We start from the raw sequence: 16584 nt of genomic DNA on the forward strand, positions 1-16584 counted from the left end.
AGATAATAAAATAATATAAATAAATAAAATTAATTTAAAATAATAAAATTAGAAAATAAAAATAAGGATAAATTAATTCTAAATAGTATTTTAACATGTGTATTTGCACATAATAATAATTTATTTTATATTATTAAAGTTATAATACACAAATAATTTTATAAAATTATGTTATAACGAAGGTCTGAGATAAAAAATATTATAAAATAAATTATCTTTTATATTTATGATAAATATTTCATATTGTGATATAAAATTATTTTTAACTCTTGATGACTTATTTAAAAATATATTTAAATAGAGATTACAAATAAAAATATAAATAATATCTTGAAGAAAATAAGAAATTGAGAAAATCCCTAAAAGCACTTTAGTTAAAGAAAAATAACTAAAAACAATCTCGTTGAAAAATTCTTTCTAAAAGCATTCTCGTATGAGATAATTTTTTCTAATTTACATATATAGAGTGATTTAATTAAAGCATATAACTTGCAACAAAATTAAATACATTGATAACATAATAGTAAATAAAAAAGAAAATTAAACTACTTGACTAGAACTTCTAGGACGGTGAGGACACTTATTCTTTGAATGACCTATTAACCTGCAGATTGAGCAACACATTAAATGGACTGGTGCATCAAGTAGCAGAGTAAAATAACAGTCAAAATTGACAACACTTCTTAATTTACCCAATTCTCTGAAAAAAGCAATAGATGCTTCACCGACAAAACTAACAATGAATTGACAACTCACAATTTAAATTTAAAGTATGAAACTGATAATGAACGGGTACACCAAATAGCAGGATAAAATCACAGTTGAAATTGACAATACTATGCATTATATCGATAAAAGCAAAATTGGAATAATGACATGTCTCAATTAACATTGGATTCCAAACAATCCTCTATTAGAAAGACAATTCTAACCTTATGAGAATCCAATAGACATCAACGGAAAAAATATTCAAACAACTATAAATAACACCAAACACTCTTAATACAACCATATACTTCCACACGACATACCTTCATAAACAAAATTTAATGTCAATGTTATGACATTCTTTGGAAAAACAAGCACTCAGACCATTACTAACTCGAAGTTAGCATTCATTTTTCCAAATGGATCAATCAAACACAACCAAACTGATGTTTATTTTCAGTATCTTACTCTGATACCAATGCGAGTTCCTAATGAGTGTTCTTTTGAAACACTTAAGAGTAGAATGCACCATACCCTTAAACTAATCAATGACAAATTTGTGCATGAAATCTACTACCGACAATCGTCCATAGATGCAGGTCAACAATCTTTATTTCATTCTTTGTAGTTGAAAAATGATGATGATGTTCACACAAGTTAATGTGCAATAAGCAATATCCGCTTGTTGGCCCTATAGAATTATTATGTACCATCAACAACACACCCAATGATATACTCAACCTACTTCGATCCACCATCACTCCTAATCATGATGCAATGTTGTATTATAACAGCAAGTGAAAGAGACTACAACAAGACAATTTTTTGGGTTACTCTTTCATTGGGACTAACCTAATAAGATTTTAAATTCCCTTGGGATGTAGCAGTGAAACTCTCAAGGATGTCATCAAGCAAGTTGCGCTTCTAGGGGTTTTCTCTTATGGAATTCATTAATCTCAAATGGTTAGACAATTTTTCTTTCGACAATCAAGTCATACAAAATATTATGAAAAATTAGTCGAATATGAAACAACAAAGTTGAAAAATAATGAAGACGTATTAAAGGTGTTAGCAGAATCCAACTACTAGAAGAGTTTTTTTCCAATACAAATTTTAGATAATTTTTAGCATAGCAGTAACCCAGCTAGCCCCAATAACAAATCAACATATTGTAATAAAATGAAGATGTTGCACATGATGAACAACTGATTATAATGGTTCAAATGGAAGAAGACATGACTGTTGTACAACATCTTTCAAATTATGATTAGTTTTGTCATTTTTGTTTTTCAATTGTTATTATTAGTATGCTCTATTATTTTTGTTTTAAGGAAAAAAAACCTCCAATGAAACAAAAATTGAACTTCAAAAAAATTCACAGCATGTTCAAGTGTCTTAAGTTTGTAATTTATTTAAGTACCTACATGATAACTAAAAAATTATATCATAATTTAATATGATTATTTTCATGTCAAGGAATCTAACGAAACAAAAATTAAAGCTTATCAAATTATCTAAATTTTAAATATACAAAATATATTAAATAAAAAATATAATATATTTTAAATAAAATAACATTAAAAAATATATAACATATTCAATAAAATCATAAAAAATGTAATATATTAAATAAAACTAATATCACAAGTAAAATTAAAAATATATATTTAATAATTAAATAAATAAATTTTTGATAATTTTAAAAAAAATTTAAAACAAAAAAAAAATAAAATATAAAAATAGCATGAAGTAAAAAGAATTATGACTTTGAAGTAGTAATTCATAAATAAAATAAAATAAAATATCTTATGACTTCAAAGTCCCAAAAAAAAAATTTACGACTTTGAAGTTGTAAAAAAAATGAATCAAATTTATTTACAATTTCAATTAAAAAAAAATTAAAATTATAACAAATATTACAACTTTTTGAAAAATAATTTAAAAACTACCCCTCTTTTAAAAAAGGCCAAAAAAATTACACTAAACCAATAATGCAAAATTTGCTGGGGTACCAGAAGGAAAAATCTCAACCTCGATAAACGTCCATCTAAGAATTAAATAATCCTCGTGGAAAACGCTTGTGAATATATAAGAAATATTAAATAGTATTAATGTTTATTAATTTCACAAAGATATTTATTTATTATTTCTTATATCTTTGTGTGAAAAGTCTCCGCGCAACCGTTATATTTACTTGCGTTTTTCACGAAAATTATTTAATTCTTAAATAGAGGTACCCAGCAATGTGATACCCGCGTAGTGTGTTTTTCCATTTAAAAGACGAGCATTTTTCAATTAATTAATCACGCGAGGATCCAAATCCAAAAAAATCATGGAGCAGTTGTACTACCTCACCCTTGTGCTACTGTTTGTGTCCTTCGTCTCTGTCTCTTTTTTCATCATTTTCTACAGGCATCGTTCTCCGTTCAGCGTCCCCAACTTGCCGCCGGGGAAGGCGGGGTTTCCGGTGATCGGCGAGAGCCTGGAGTTTCTGTCGGCGGGACGGAAGGGGCTTCCGGAGAAGTTCTTCTCCGATCGCATGACAGAGTACTCTTCCAAAGTGTTCAAGACCTCCATCTTAGGGGAGCCTACAGTGATTTTCTGTGGAGCCGCATGTAACAAGTTCTTGTTTTCTAACGAGAACAAACACGTCATTTCGTGGTGGCCTGAAAATGTCAAGAAGTTGTTCCCAACGAATATTCAAACAAACTCTAAGGAAGAAGCCAAGAAGTTGAGAAACATTCTCCCTCAGTTCCTCAGCGCCAAAGCCATCCAACGTTACGTTGGTATTATGGACACTGTTGCCCAAAGACACTTTGCTCTGGAGTGGGAGAACAACACCCAAGTCACCGTATTGCCCTTGGCCAAGAGGTACTACTTTTTAATTATTAACGTTTTTCTTTTTAAAAAATCAATTTTGATGGAAAAAATTATGATGAATTAAAACAAGCACAAGTAATTTTTATTTTTATCAAAACCAATTTTAATTAAATTTTGTCAGATTTATACTCACATCAATACCGTTTGCATATGTTCGTTATTTGTATTTTTTAATTTAGATACACTTATGTTGGATGCTTATGCTAATTTAATATTTTCATTATTTTATCAAATTATAATGTTTTATAAGGATTGTGGTTCTATTTTAAAAGTTCACGTATTATACACATATTGTCTTAAACAACCTCGCCGCCACCCTCTTGGACTCCATCGACAAACAACTTCGCCGACCCCAACAGTATTGCCCTCTTTCAACAACTTCACCGAAAGGGGGTTTTGACCTGAGGGGAGGTAGAAAGTGGAAGCCACGTCCATTATGGCGAAGATGGAAAACCAAATCGGGGGTCTGGGATTTGGTTTTTAGGCTAACGGTTGTAGTTTAGAAAAATGGATTCATAATCATGGGTTGTTGTTTAATGGTTCTGGGTAAAAGTTTATCGTTTCTCACTCCCCATTTTATTTTATTTTAAATCAAACTTTTACTTTTGAATATGTCACGTTGGTCGATTGGAAGTGTTGGTGGTTTGGAGCGTCGCAGAACATTGAAGATTTTGGTTTATGGCCTTTATTCCTTAATTTCATAGAATGATTAGTGAATTTGTTAATCTGGCTTTTGTATTTGGTGAGGTGGTTTTTTCTTGGGTTTGATATGAGAAGAACATAGGTAGTTATGATGTATGATAGTAATTTTTGACTATTTTTAAGAGTGAAAAATTGAATAAGATTAAATAATATAAAAATAGCATATGATAATCTTAGAAAATGTTTGACCTGCTAAATTTTTATTTAGGAATTAAAATTTAAAATTTAAAAAAATTGATGGATTAAAAATTTATTTAATTTTATAATAAATTATTATAAAATTATTGTATTATTAATTAATGTATTATGTTATCACTAGTTCACTACACATAATAAATATGAATTATATGAATTTAGTTTAGTGGTAAGTTGTGTGTGCCTTTTAAGTTCAAGGTGGAAGGTTCAAATCAGTAGCCTTGCAGAGATTAAAAAGTGAAAGTTCACATGAATGGCAATGAGATTTAGGAGTTTTAATATTTAAATTCGTTGGTGCATTAATTTGTATTAAATTATTATATTATGATTAATATATGTAATATATAATTATTTTTAAATTTTTTTTTAAATTAAATATTATTGACTATTGATTATATAGACTTATCAACCTGAATTAAATAAGCATCAATGTATTCTTAACCTTTATGATCAAAATCACAAGAATTTTATTGATTAAAACCACTCTAAATGAGCTTCTAAAAATCTTTCCAATCTATTAGCAAATAATAGGCCTCCAACGGTTCATTAATTTTGATAGAAAAAAGTGTTTGAAACTCATCATCATTATACTTATTGAAATTTCTTATCTTGAATATGATATGTTTAATTTTTCATCTCTCATGGATGGATAGAAAGTTATGAGTCACTAGAGTGGAGTGTGGTAATATTACAATTTTTTTAATAAAAAATATAACAAGAAATAGATGTATCTGATTCATTTAATATTTAAATTCGTTGGTGCATTAATTTGTATTAAATTATTATATTATGATTAATATATGTAATATATAATATACTTTTAATTTTTTTTTTAAAATTAAATATTATTGACTATTGATTATATAGACTTATCAACCTGAATTAAATAAGCATCAATGTATTCTTAACCTTTATGATCAAAACGACAAGAATTTTATTGATTAAAACCACTCTAAATGAGCTTCTAAAAATCTTTTCAATCTATTAGCAAATAATAGGCCTCCAACGGCCCATTAATTTTTGATAGAAAAAAGTGTTTGAAACTCATCATCATTATACTTATTGAAATTTCTTATCTTGAATATGATATGTTTAATTTTTCATCTCTCATGGATGGATAGAAAGTTAGGAGTCACTAGAGTGGAGTGTGGTAGTATTACAATTTTTTTAATAAAAAATATAACAAGAAATAGATGTATCTGATTCATTTAATAAAAATTTTAATTTATAAAAAATATTTTGTTTTAAAAAAGAACCGACAAAATTAAATGTTTTGACTCATTGATCCAACCCAAACCAACCTATTCAAATTTGATTGGATTAGGTCTTCGATTCTACCAAACCCAACTCAAACCGACCTGCACCCCTAGCCAGATTCAACCATAGGTCTGATCCTTAGTTCAATCCATCATAGATCTGGTTATTGGTTGAATCAGTCAGTCAGATTTAATGATTGTGGTCCAAAATTTGTAACTTGTTTTAAAAGATATTTTTTAAAATTTAATTATTAATTTATACTTTTATTTTACAAAAATATTACTTAACATATAGATTAATTAGTATAGAGTTATATCTCATTAATCCGTTATCTCTTATTAGAATTTTATTATTCATAATAGTTTTTACCCCGGATTGAGAGAGAAGACTTAATAGAGATGTGACAAGGGATGTGATAGAATAGGTAGAGATATATAAGATGAAAATGAAATGGATATAATGGGAGATGTTATAGAGGTAGATATAAGAAAAATGTAGATAAAGAAAATAAGAAATATGATAAGTATTGCCGTGAGAGAAATAAGAAGAAAATAGAGTGAAAAACTAGATAGAAGAGAAAGTACTTATTCTCTTAGAAACTGGAACCTCTATACTTTTTTTGATTTGTCGTTTCTTACATGAATGTATTTTTTTGTTTTTAATTTTTGTTTCACCGAGACGCTCAGTACTACAGGTATACCTTTGGGGTGGCTAGCCGTGTGTTCATGAGCATTGATGATTTGAATCAAGTGGCGAAATTGGCAGAACCTTTAAATCAGGTGAATGCAGGAATTATATCAATGCCCATTAACTTCCCCGGAACTGTGTTCAACCGAGGAATCAAGGCCTCCAAGTTCATTAGGAGGGAGCTGTTGAGGATTGTCAAGCAGAGGAAGGTGGAACTAGCTAATGGAATGTCCACACCAACACAAGACATTTTGTCTCACATGCTAATATATTGTGATGAGAATGGACAATATTTGGCTGAACATGATATTGTCAACAAGATCCTTGGCTTGCTGATAGGTAGCCATGAAACCACAAGTACTGTTTGCACTTTCGTTGTCAAATACCTTGCCGAGCTCCCTCAAAATATTTATGAAAATGTCTATCAAGGTACGTGAGCTCTATCTCTTTTAATATAACGAGGAGGTATATTGGGTTTTTGTTTAATACTCAATTAATCCTTCTCCCAACAAGTCATTCCACTTTAGAGGTGAAGTGATACTTCTAATCACCATTTCATGCTCAAATTGAAAATCAAATCTCAGAACTTAGTTAAGAGACATAAATATAAATCACCTATGCTAATACTTTTCTGAGTCCTTAAATAAGGAGTGAGTCTATCAAGGTATTTGTGGGCTTCTTATTAGGCATGCATGTCTTTATTTATATCTATATGTTTATGGGTGTCTCTCATATCTTACAGTACTCTAAATCTAAATCTAAATCATCATTAGAGTATTTCCAATGTTAGTTGTTTAACGAATTGCTTATTTTTAAACATGGTTGTTAAATTTTTTTATCATTAGAGATGATTTACTTGTCATTGGATTGATTAAAGTTAGGTTCCCATTGCTTATGAGTAAAAAAAAATTTATTATCATTTAAGAATTATTTAAAGGGATAATATAAAAGTGTTTAACATAAGATAAATAACATAAAATAAATTACTTAAATTTCACTCATTAGGATGTTCTTATATAATTGTATGACTTGTATTTAATGATGTTATTCTTATAAAAATGAGCCTCTCACGTGATACATCTCGAATATTTTTAAACATTAAATATGCTAAACTATAAGACAAAAAAATTATATCAACAAGTTATTTTATTTAAAAAAGTAAAGGGTATAATATATATACTTTATTTTCAGTTTGTTCAAGGCAGCTTTGCATTTGTTTATAAAAAAATCCTAGTGAAGCTTAATTTTAATTTTGGGTTTTGAAACTTAAAAATTCTAATGAACCTTAGTCTATTCTCTTTTTTTTTTTTTTTTTTTGTGAATAGCACCTTAGTCCGTTCAATACCTTTAAAAAGAGATAAAAATAAAAAAGAATATAATATAATAAATGATATAATATAACAAGAAAAATAAAAGATATGAAATTAAGAGTGTCACGTCCCTCTGTAAAAAAAACTAATAAATATCACAAACCCAAATAATCATTCATTATAGTCACAGGGATGCCATGTCTTCAAAGCATAGCTTTCATAATTGATTTATTTGTTAGTTTAATTTATTGGACTACATAGTTGTAGAAATAAAAATCTTCGACCCAAACAAAGAAGTGACTTTTCTTAATAACGTAACATATGCTAAGTTTATCAATTTTAAAAAAATCATATCAATAATAATAATTTTTTATCGATTGATAATATAAAATTATATTAACAAATGCAAGCATATTAAACTCTTATAAAATTGTTTGTTTTCCGTATCTTGTAATTTGTTCAGAACAAATGGCGATTGCAAAATCCAAAGCTCCAGGAGAGTTGTTGAATTGGGATGACATCCAGAAGATGAAATATTCATGGAATGTAGCTTGTGAAGTAATAAGGCTTAACCCTCCAGCCCAAGGAGCTTTTAGGGAAGCCATCAATGACTTTATCTTCGATGGATTCTCAATTCCAAAAGGCTGGAAGGTAAATTATGTTAGAACTTTTGCCAAATATACAAGCAGATTCACATGTATGCATGATGATATATTTTTTTTCATTTTCTTCTGCATTTATGGTTTGAAATGTTTGACTTTACTAGTTTAGCTAGAATTTAGCTAAACCTCAATGTTTAAAAATACCGTCTTACAAAAATTTACTTGATCTTTTGTCTTGCTCTCATAACATGAAGAAATTGTATATGTTTTACTTTTGTAGCATGAACATTCATTATTGTTTTCATTTTACTAAAAAAAAAGGAACCGAAAAAGTATGTGCTAGCTATAGTAAGACGAAAATGCTAAGACGATAGTACATATGCCATTGTTGAATACTAATGAGACATAAGAGATTTTTTTGGTCGTTATTTAAACTGTTTTGTTGGTCATGTAGTTGTATTGGAGTGCAAATTCAACTCACAAAAATCCAGAGTACTTCCCTGAGCCAGAGAAATTTGATCCAAGCAGATTTGAAGGAACTGGACCAGCTCCTTATACTTATGTGCCATTTGGTGGAGGGCCAAGTATGTGCCCTGGAAAAGAGTATGCGCGAATGGAACTATTGGTGTTCATGCACAACTTAGTGAAGAGGTTCAAGTGTGAAACTCTTTTTCCTAATGGAAATGTTACTTATAACCCTACGCCTATTCCTGCCAAGGGCCTTCCTGTTCGTCTTATTCCTCACCGATCATGAAGGAATTAATTATATTTGGATGGGTGAACCTATGTCAACTCTTATGCAGAAACGGTATGGCATAAAGCCTGCCCAATGTCAGCAATTGCATTTTAGTTTGTTATTTTTTATTAATTGTTTGATCAAGTTTTTAGGATTAGTTGTTTTATTTTCTGTTACTTAATAGTTGTTATGTTAATGGTTAGTTATTGTTATGTTAGTAGTTTGTTATTGTTATGTTATTGTTTGGTTATTATTTAGCACATCAGTAATTATTACTTCTTTTTGTTCCAATAAATTGTATTTAAACAGATGATCATTTAATAGAAAAGTGTGTACTTATCTCCTTTATTTTATAACAGATTGGTATCTAGAGTCTTCTTCTTAAGAAGGACATGTGAGTGAATTGAGTGAAATTCATCACAAAAAAGCAAAAGCACCTTGCTTTAATTCATCTGATAGATGGATTTTGAAACACCATACATAGCACTAGCACCACTTGTGTTTGATGCCAACAATTATCAAATCTGAGCTGGGAATTTGTTGAGGAAGACTACGAAGTTCTTTCCTTACCAACTAATCCAACAATGACTCAGATAAAAAATCAAAAAAGAAAGGAAAACAAGAATGTCAAAGGCAAGAGTTACTTTGTTTGCTGCTGTCTCAAAAGAAAATTTCACTAGAATCATGATCATCAAATTAGCATATGAAATATGGAATTTCCTCGAGAATGAATACGAAGGAGATGAAAGGATTAAAAGAATGCAAGTCCTAAATCTGGTTAGAGAATTTGAGATGCAAATAATGAAGGAGTTCGAAACAATTAAAGAGTATGCCAATAAGCTTCTTAGCATTGCTAACAAAGTTAGATTGCTTGGTTCTAATTTTTCCAACTCAAGAATAGTTGAGAAAATACTAGTGACTATTCCTGAAAGATTTGAGGCTACTATTACATACTTGGAAAATACTAAAGATTTGTCAAAACTTACCATGGCAGAACTTGTAAATGCTTTACAAGCCTAAGAGTAGAGAAGAATGATGAGCAAAGAGGAGGTGGTACAAGGTGCTTTTCATACGAAAGCACAAAATTCAAGAGGTGGCAAAGACAAGAAGAATAAAAAATGGAGGAACAAAAAATCAAATGGCTCCAACAAGCAGCGAGGTGAGACCCTTCCTCCTTGTCCGCATTGCAAAAAGACAAACCATCCTCAAAGAAAATGTTGGTGGAGGTCAGATGTCAAGTGCAGAAATTGTGGCAATATGAGACATGTAGAGCGAATATGCAAGTCTAAATCAGAGGAGAGAAATGTGGTTGTGGAGGAACAAGAAGATGAACAACTCTTTGTTGCAACATGCTTTGCTACAAGCAATAGTTCCAGTGATTCATGGTTGATAGACAGCGGTTGCACAAACCATATGACCAATGACCTGAAGCTCTTTAAAGAGCTTGACAAAACCATTGTTTCCAAAGTAAAAATTGGAAATGGTGATTTCATCTTAGTCAAGGGAAAAGGAACTATAGCCATTGAAAGTTGTGCAAGTACAAAATTAATTTATGATGTTTTGTATGCACCTGAGATTCATCAAAACTTGCTAAGTGTGGGACAATTGATTGAGAAGGGGCTTAAAGTCATCTTTGAAAATAAACAATGTTTGATTAAAGATGTCAATGAAAAGGAAATTTTCAATATCAAAATGAGAGGCAAAAGTTTCTCATTTGATCCATTGAAGGAGGAGCAAACAGTCTATCCAGTTACCATAAAAAATACAAAAGTTTGGCATAAAAGATTAGACTATTTTCATCATGCGGCTGTTGAGGAACAATGTGCAATCTCACTCGACCATTATGCAATGAATACTTTAAATAATGCATATTTTGCCATGAAGAGAGCATTGTCAGTGTATTCAAAAGAAACAAACCAATGACTTTCATCCTCTAAAGCCTTGGAGGTTAAAAAGATGGAGTTGGAGATTGAATCACAATTTATGAATGAAGGTCGTTTAGAATTTGAATAATACCATTGAGCATCCAATCCAGAATGACAAAAAAGAAAAAGAGATTATTTGTAAAAGAAATGATGTGTTAATAGGTGAATTGGAACAACTTCTTGCTTTAGTTAAACAAAAAGAAATGGAGATAAGAGACAATGAATATAATTTAGAAGGTGTAGAAAACAAGATAAATAAAGTCGTCTTTGAATTTAAAGAGATGTAGTCAAGCATCCAACAAGGTATAACATCCTTCAAGCAGAGGGTTATTTTCATAGATAAAAGAGTCCCAAAACTAGAAGCGGAAATGGAAGTTGCTACTGTTGCAAGAAATTTCAAGGAGGCTACACGAATAGCTATTGAAGCAAAGTCAATGTGTGTTGAAAAAGAGAGCATTCAGATAGACATGAATATGACCATTAAATCCTGAGCTACTGAGAGAGAAACTTGAACTTATTAACCACTGATACAAGGAGGAGTGTTGAACATGTACCAACAATTGCCTGTTAGTTTGTTAAAAAAAACATCATTGGAAAGTTAAAAATAACATCACAAATTAATATAATTGCATAACATAGATAATTAGATACCAAAATGTTAAAAAAAACATAATTGTCTAAGTTCAAACAAATAAGTAACAAAGATCACAAACATAAATAAATAGTTAAATAAGTTCAAGTCCAACATATGTTCCTAAACAAGTTCAACTTTTTTCTATGGCCAATGGGAGGCACTGAGGCTGGCGTAGAAGGTGAGGCACTAAGGTTGTGAGCGGCGGTGTAGAGCGAGACTACGAGAGGAAGGAAAGTCACTCAGGAATTAGTTTCTGTTAACTCATTGGCAAGTGCACCAATTTGTCTCAAGTAGTAAAGTACTCACAAGTCCGAGTGTAGAATTCACACAGACTTTGTATGTACTTGTGTTGGTGCATACCCCAATTTTTGAGCAAGAGAAGAGTTGAAGAAACGAAGAATTGTAAATGTAAAATTTGGAGAAAGTCAAGAATAAGAATTATAAGAAATTTAAAATAAAAGATAAAGAGAGGTAGAAGATAAGATAAAGATTTAAAGTAAAAGATGATAAAGATGGAAGATAAAGATGATGATAATGAGTTTGAATGCTTAAAGGTAAATTCAAAATTTAAAATATGTTGGCATGCCAAAAGTACTTGTGATGCAATGTAAAGTCTCTCACAGTCATGTGAGACTTTACACTTTAGGGGTTGATGTGGATAGAAGAAGATTGATGGATAAAGGAAGAGAAGGGGTAGAAAGAGGATTTTTCCTATTTGAGATACTCAGGCTTTGGATGTATTCATTAGAGAGATTTGAGTCTCGATGTTTTCTCTTTCGCTTCCTACATCTTTTATAGGCATAAGGTAGTTTAAAATTCATGCGACCTTGTGCTAAACGGGTCTTCTGGGCTTAGAGAGTATGATGGTATTTTCAATTTCATGAAAAATGACAGTAAAGTAGAGGAATTTTAGTCATTCTTAGTCAAAATTGACTATCAATTAAACTTAAATTTCGCAGTTATCAGTTTCTAAAATTAAAATGGCTTGAAATTGAAACAACGTCATTTCGAGCTGTAAGAAGAAAAAAAAGGATAAGTGATCCCTTCCGGGTCATCAGTTGGATTGCAAACCTGATCAGGTCACTCCGGATTTAAAGCACACCCGATGGAACATAAGACTCAACCCAGCCTAACCATCGAGTTACAGTTCGACCGGTCAAAGTCGGTCTGAATCTTAAAACTCTAATCTCTAGTACAAAATGTCTTCTTATCAACATAACAAATTTCGGAGACTAATAGAAAAATAAAAATATTTAGGAACTAAAAGAATATAATAAACCCTAATTACAACGTAGGACTTTTTCATGAAGGAATTTTTTTATGATGTTTAATATCTAGTTGTTTAATCTAACCTCTCATTCTAAAAGTTAACCAATTAAAGAAGCGATATACTGTTTGGTAAAATAATGAGAAATCTCCAATACACCGTATCCAACACAACAGCAGCATGTGACAGGAATATAGTGAAGTACTAATGGACGTACAAGTGATAAATTTGAGGTCATGTATGTGGTGAGAAATTAATCAGGTATGCTTGTGATTTCTAGTTTCCACTTAATTAATTCTTACCATTTTTGGAATCTTTGGCACCCTCATTAATAAGCCTCTGAATGGAGTTAAAGGATGCCAAAGAAGTTGTTGAGGCTGGCCAGAATAGAGCCCCTTTAATTCCCAATTGGTGTCCAACTTCCAAGGCCCATCCCATATTCTTAGTGACAATAATACAAGAAAACTTGTTGTCACTGTCCTCAGCATCATTCAGATCTTCTATGAGCTTCGGAAGCTTATCACGCATGGTGTTTATGGTGGTGGAAATAACCTTTGCTTGGTCCATGGTCCACACCATCAGGGAGAGACACCAACTTTATGTGTGAGTCCATGATGACTTTGCCATTCCCACCACCACTTGCACTCTTCAATTTATCATAGTTCTCATCTGAACTCAAGAAGGTGATTCTGCATCCATATTGGGCCAAAACCAGAGCGAACTGCAGAAGAGGGTTCATGTGCCCTAGGATTGGGTAAGGTATAGCAAGAAAATGTGGGATACCCATCATAACCGTGAGTAATTGGAATCTTGCAAATGAAGCAAAATTTCCTGGTGTATAAATATAGTGAATCTTAGAACAATAATTTCTTTATATAATTTGTAGGTTGCGTGAATGGTCAAGATACAATGTGATATAATATATATATATATATATATTGCCTAGCTGAACATTCAATCACGCAATCAACATCGTATATTGGTTTGTTTTTATGTTTTGGGTTCAAATCAAACGTAAACAAGGGGTTTATTTGTAGTAATCACTAATCAGGAAAAAAATGAATGAGTGATATGAACTTGGACGCATGTACGTTAGGGTGTGGTCCTCCACGTTTCCAGTTTTCCAAATTCAATTTGACTTGGAAATTATACATATAGTATTTGATTTATATACGAGAAATTTCTTTCGACTTCGAAAATTCTATTAGACCCAACCACATCAATTAATGGACTTTTTATATTAATTAACATTCCGCAGACGTGCAAAATGGGTTTGTTTATGGTAATTATGTAGTAATACTATTGCCAATGGAATAAGAAAATGACACTAAGAATAATAGTACACCATTAATTAATAGCTTTCAATTTGATTTATTGACTTTGAAGACTTTTTTTGTTGTTGAAAAACTTTGAAGACTTTTGTTAGACCTAATAGCATTGATGGCTTTTTATATTAATTAACATCGCAATACGTGCATGCAACATTGGTTTGTTTATGGTAATTATAAAGGGGTGATTTTGACATACACTAGGCATATCATGTAAAAACTTTAGATTTAACATAAAATAAGGATTATAAATTTAATTCATTTTTTTAATATTGATAATTGCAATATTAATTATTTAATGACTAAACTTATAGTTCTGTTTTTTACAATAATAAAAGTTCTTATAATGAAAATTTGGGATAAAAATTAGTTAGATTGCTCAACAAAAGCCTATAACTTATGCTACATCAAACAGAATTCAAGGAAAGTCTCTTTAAAAAATAAATCAGATCGAGAATTTTATTAAAACATATTTTGTTAAAAAATTTAAACTTTAAATCATTCAAAAAATCATTTTAGCCTAACAAACTCACATATAGATGTTAAGCATGTTGAGTCAAGCAAGCTTATAAGTTTGTTAAAAGATAATTTTGTGTGTCTTCTATTTTATGTTTAATGTTAAAAGGCTTTTTTCACTAAAACCATCACATAATATTGTTTTAATTTTTATTTTCTAAAACATTTTAATTTAATAATTGGCCAGTCCACGCCTAAAAAAAAACATTTTCTACAAATCCAAAACAAAGACAATTCCCGAGGAACCGTCTTAGTATATGAGACGGTGACATATTTGTAAATAAATACAACCACTATACAACGGTTTTAAGAAAATCATCTTAGAAGGTGATTATTCTAAGATGGTTTTTACAAAACCGTCTTAGAATGTTTTTGCTTACTTTAATAGTTTAATATTGTCACTCCCGCCCTCCCCTCGGGGTTCCAAGCCGTCTTTTCCAAACTTCAACTCCGTAACAATCTTCCCCGTTTCAATGTCGAGCTGGTGAAGCTTTGAAGCGTTGGGCTTTCCGTCTTTTAAGGGCCTCATCAACATCATGTTTGCTTCCACACGCATCAACAAAGCCTTGTTCGAAGTTGTGGTTCATGTTGTGGTACATGTGGTTCATGTTCACCATGAAACTATTATCCATCGCGCCTAAGGTTAGGGTTTGGACCCCACCGTTCGTGGCCTCTTGAAATTCCTCCATTAGTTCGTTTCTCCGCCGTGCAGGCAACGACTCTGCGGCGACGACATCCTCCCAGATGGAATTGGTGGTATGTGTCGTCGGAGGTGGAATTTGTGGGCCCAAACGTCGTTGGCTACGAAATCGACGCGACGCTGGTCATCGAACATCTTCAATTGCATTTTGGAGGAATCCCTAGCGCGAACCTTGGAACCTACAATGAGGAACCAAATGGCGTCGTTTTCATTGTCTTAGTCTTTGAGAAAGGCGTAAGAGGTGCATTTGTCGGAGAGGATCCATTTAGCGTTGGGAGTGTTGTCGCCGATGTGAAGGTAGAGGTTAACAGCGTTTTGGGGAAGTGATTTTGCAGAGGAGGAAGACGGCATTTGGTATTTGAGTTTTAAGGCTTTGAGTTTCACATCCACGTCATCGAGCTTGGTGGAGTGGGTTTTTGCGTCTTTGTAGTGCTTTGTTTCTTCTTTTTCTTCATTTACTTCTTCTTCGTGTTCGTAGTCGGAATCTGAGTCGGTGACTTCGAGGCCCTTGCGGCTCTAGGAAGTGCCCATGGAAAATAGATTTTTTGAATTCAATTTGGTGGGGATTGGGTTTGAGATTAATGATTTTATAGGGTCCCTACTAGTTACTCAGGCGTAGATTTAACACACTTTTTTTCCTTTAGGTTGTTGCTTTTCTTGCAGCTATGGAAATTATGGCAAAGCAATTTCCTGGAGCCTTTTGTGGGTATTCCTTACAGGTACTCTTTTGCTTCACTGACATTTTGGGGCTTGGGAAGGGTTTTGTTAGTTATCCTACTACACCCTTTGAATTGTCTCTACTTCTGTTTGATGTAATATTAAAATCTGATGCATTTGTTCAAGATTCTAAACTTCTTACATTTTGGTTACATTTACAAAAAGAGATGACAAATCTAAATATCTCTTTTAGAATTATGGATAGAATTGTATCTTTGGCCTCTTTGGGGTACTCATAGTTGGAGGGGTAATGATTGCTTACATGATAATGTGTAATATACATTCTACAGGCACTGGCTGCAGCATCAAAATCTATTGATTGTCTTAAAGTTGTTCTTAACTTGCATGCCTATTTTCTTCTTGTGGAGGATTTTAACAGTAAGTGTGCTTAATCTGAACCCCATTGACAATACTCTGATT

General features: G+C 31.5%; 1 protein-coding gene across 1 annotated transcript; it reads left to right on the forward strand.

Annotated features, from left to right (window-relative positions):
• Positions 1 to 2919: 2919 nt before the first annotated feature.
• On the forward strand, positions 2920 to 9435 carry LOC114422693 (beta-amyrin 28-monooxygenase-like). The gene is made up of 4 exons (XM_028389174.1): positions 2920 to 3579; positions 6437 to 6858; positions 8203 to 8390; positions 8796 to 9435. The coding sequence occupies exons 1-4, from the start codon at positions 3041 to 3043 to the stop codon at positions 9093 to 9095; spliced, it is 1449 nt and encodes a 482-aa protein (XP_028244975.1). The 5' UTR covers positions 2920 to 3040; the 3' UTR covers positions 9096 to 9435.
• Positions 9436 to 16584: the final 7149 nt, after the last annotated feature.

This window comes from Glycine soja, chromosome 8 (assembly GCF_004193775.1).
Source record: "Glycine soja cultivar W05 chromosome 8, ASM419377v2, whole genome shotgun sequence".
In the NCBI taxonomy this organism is placed as follows: Eukaryota; Viridiplantae; Streptophyta; class Magnoliopsida; order Fabales; family Fabaceae; genus Glycine; species Glycine soja.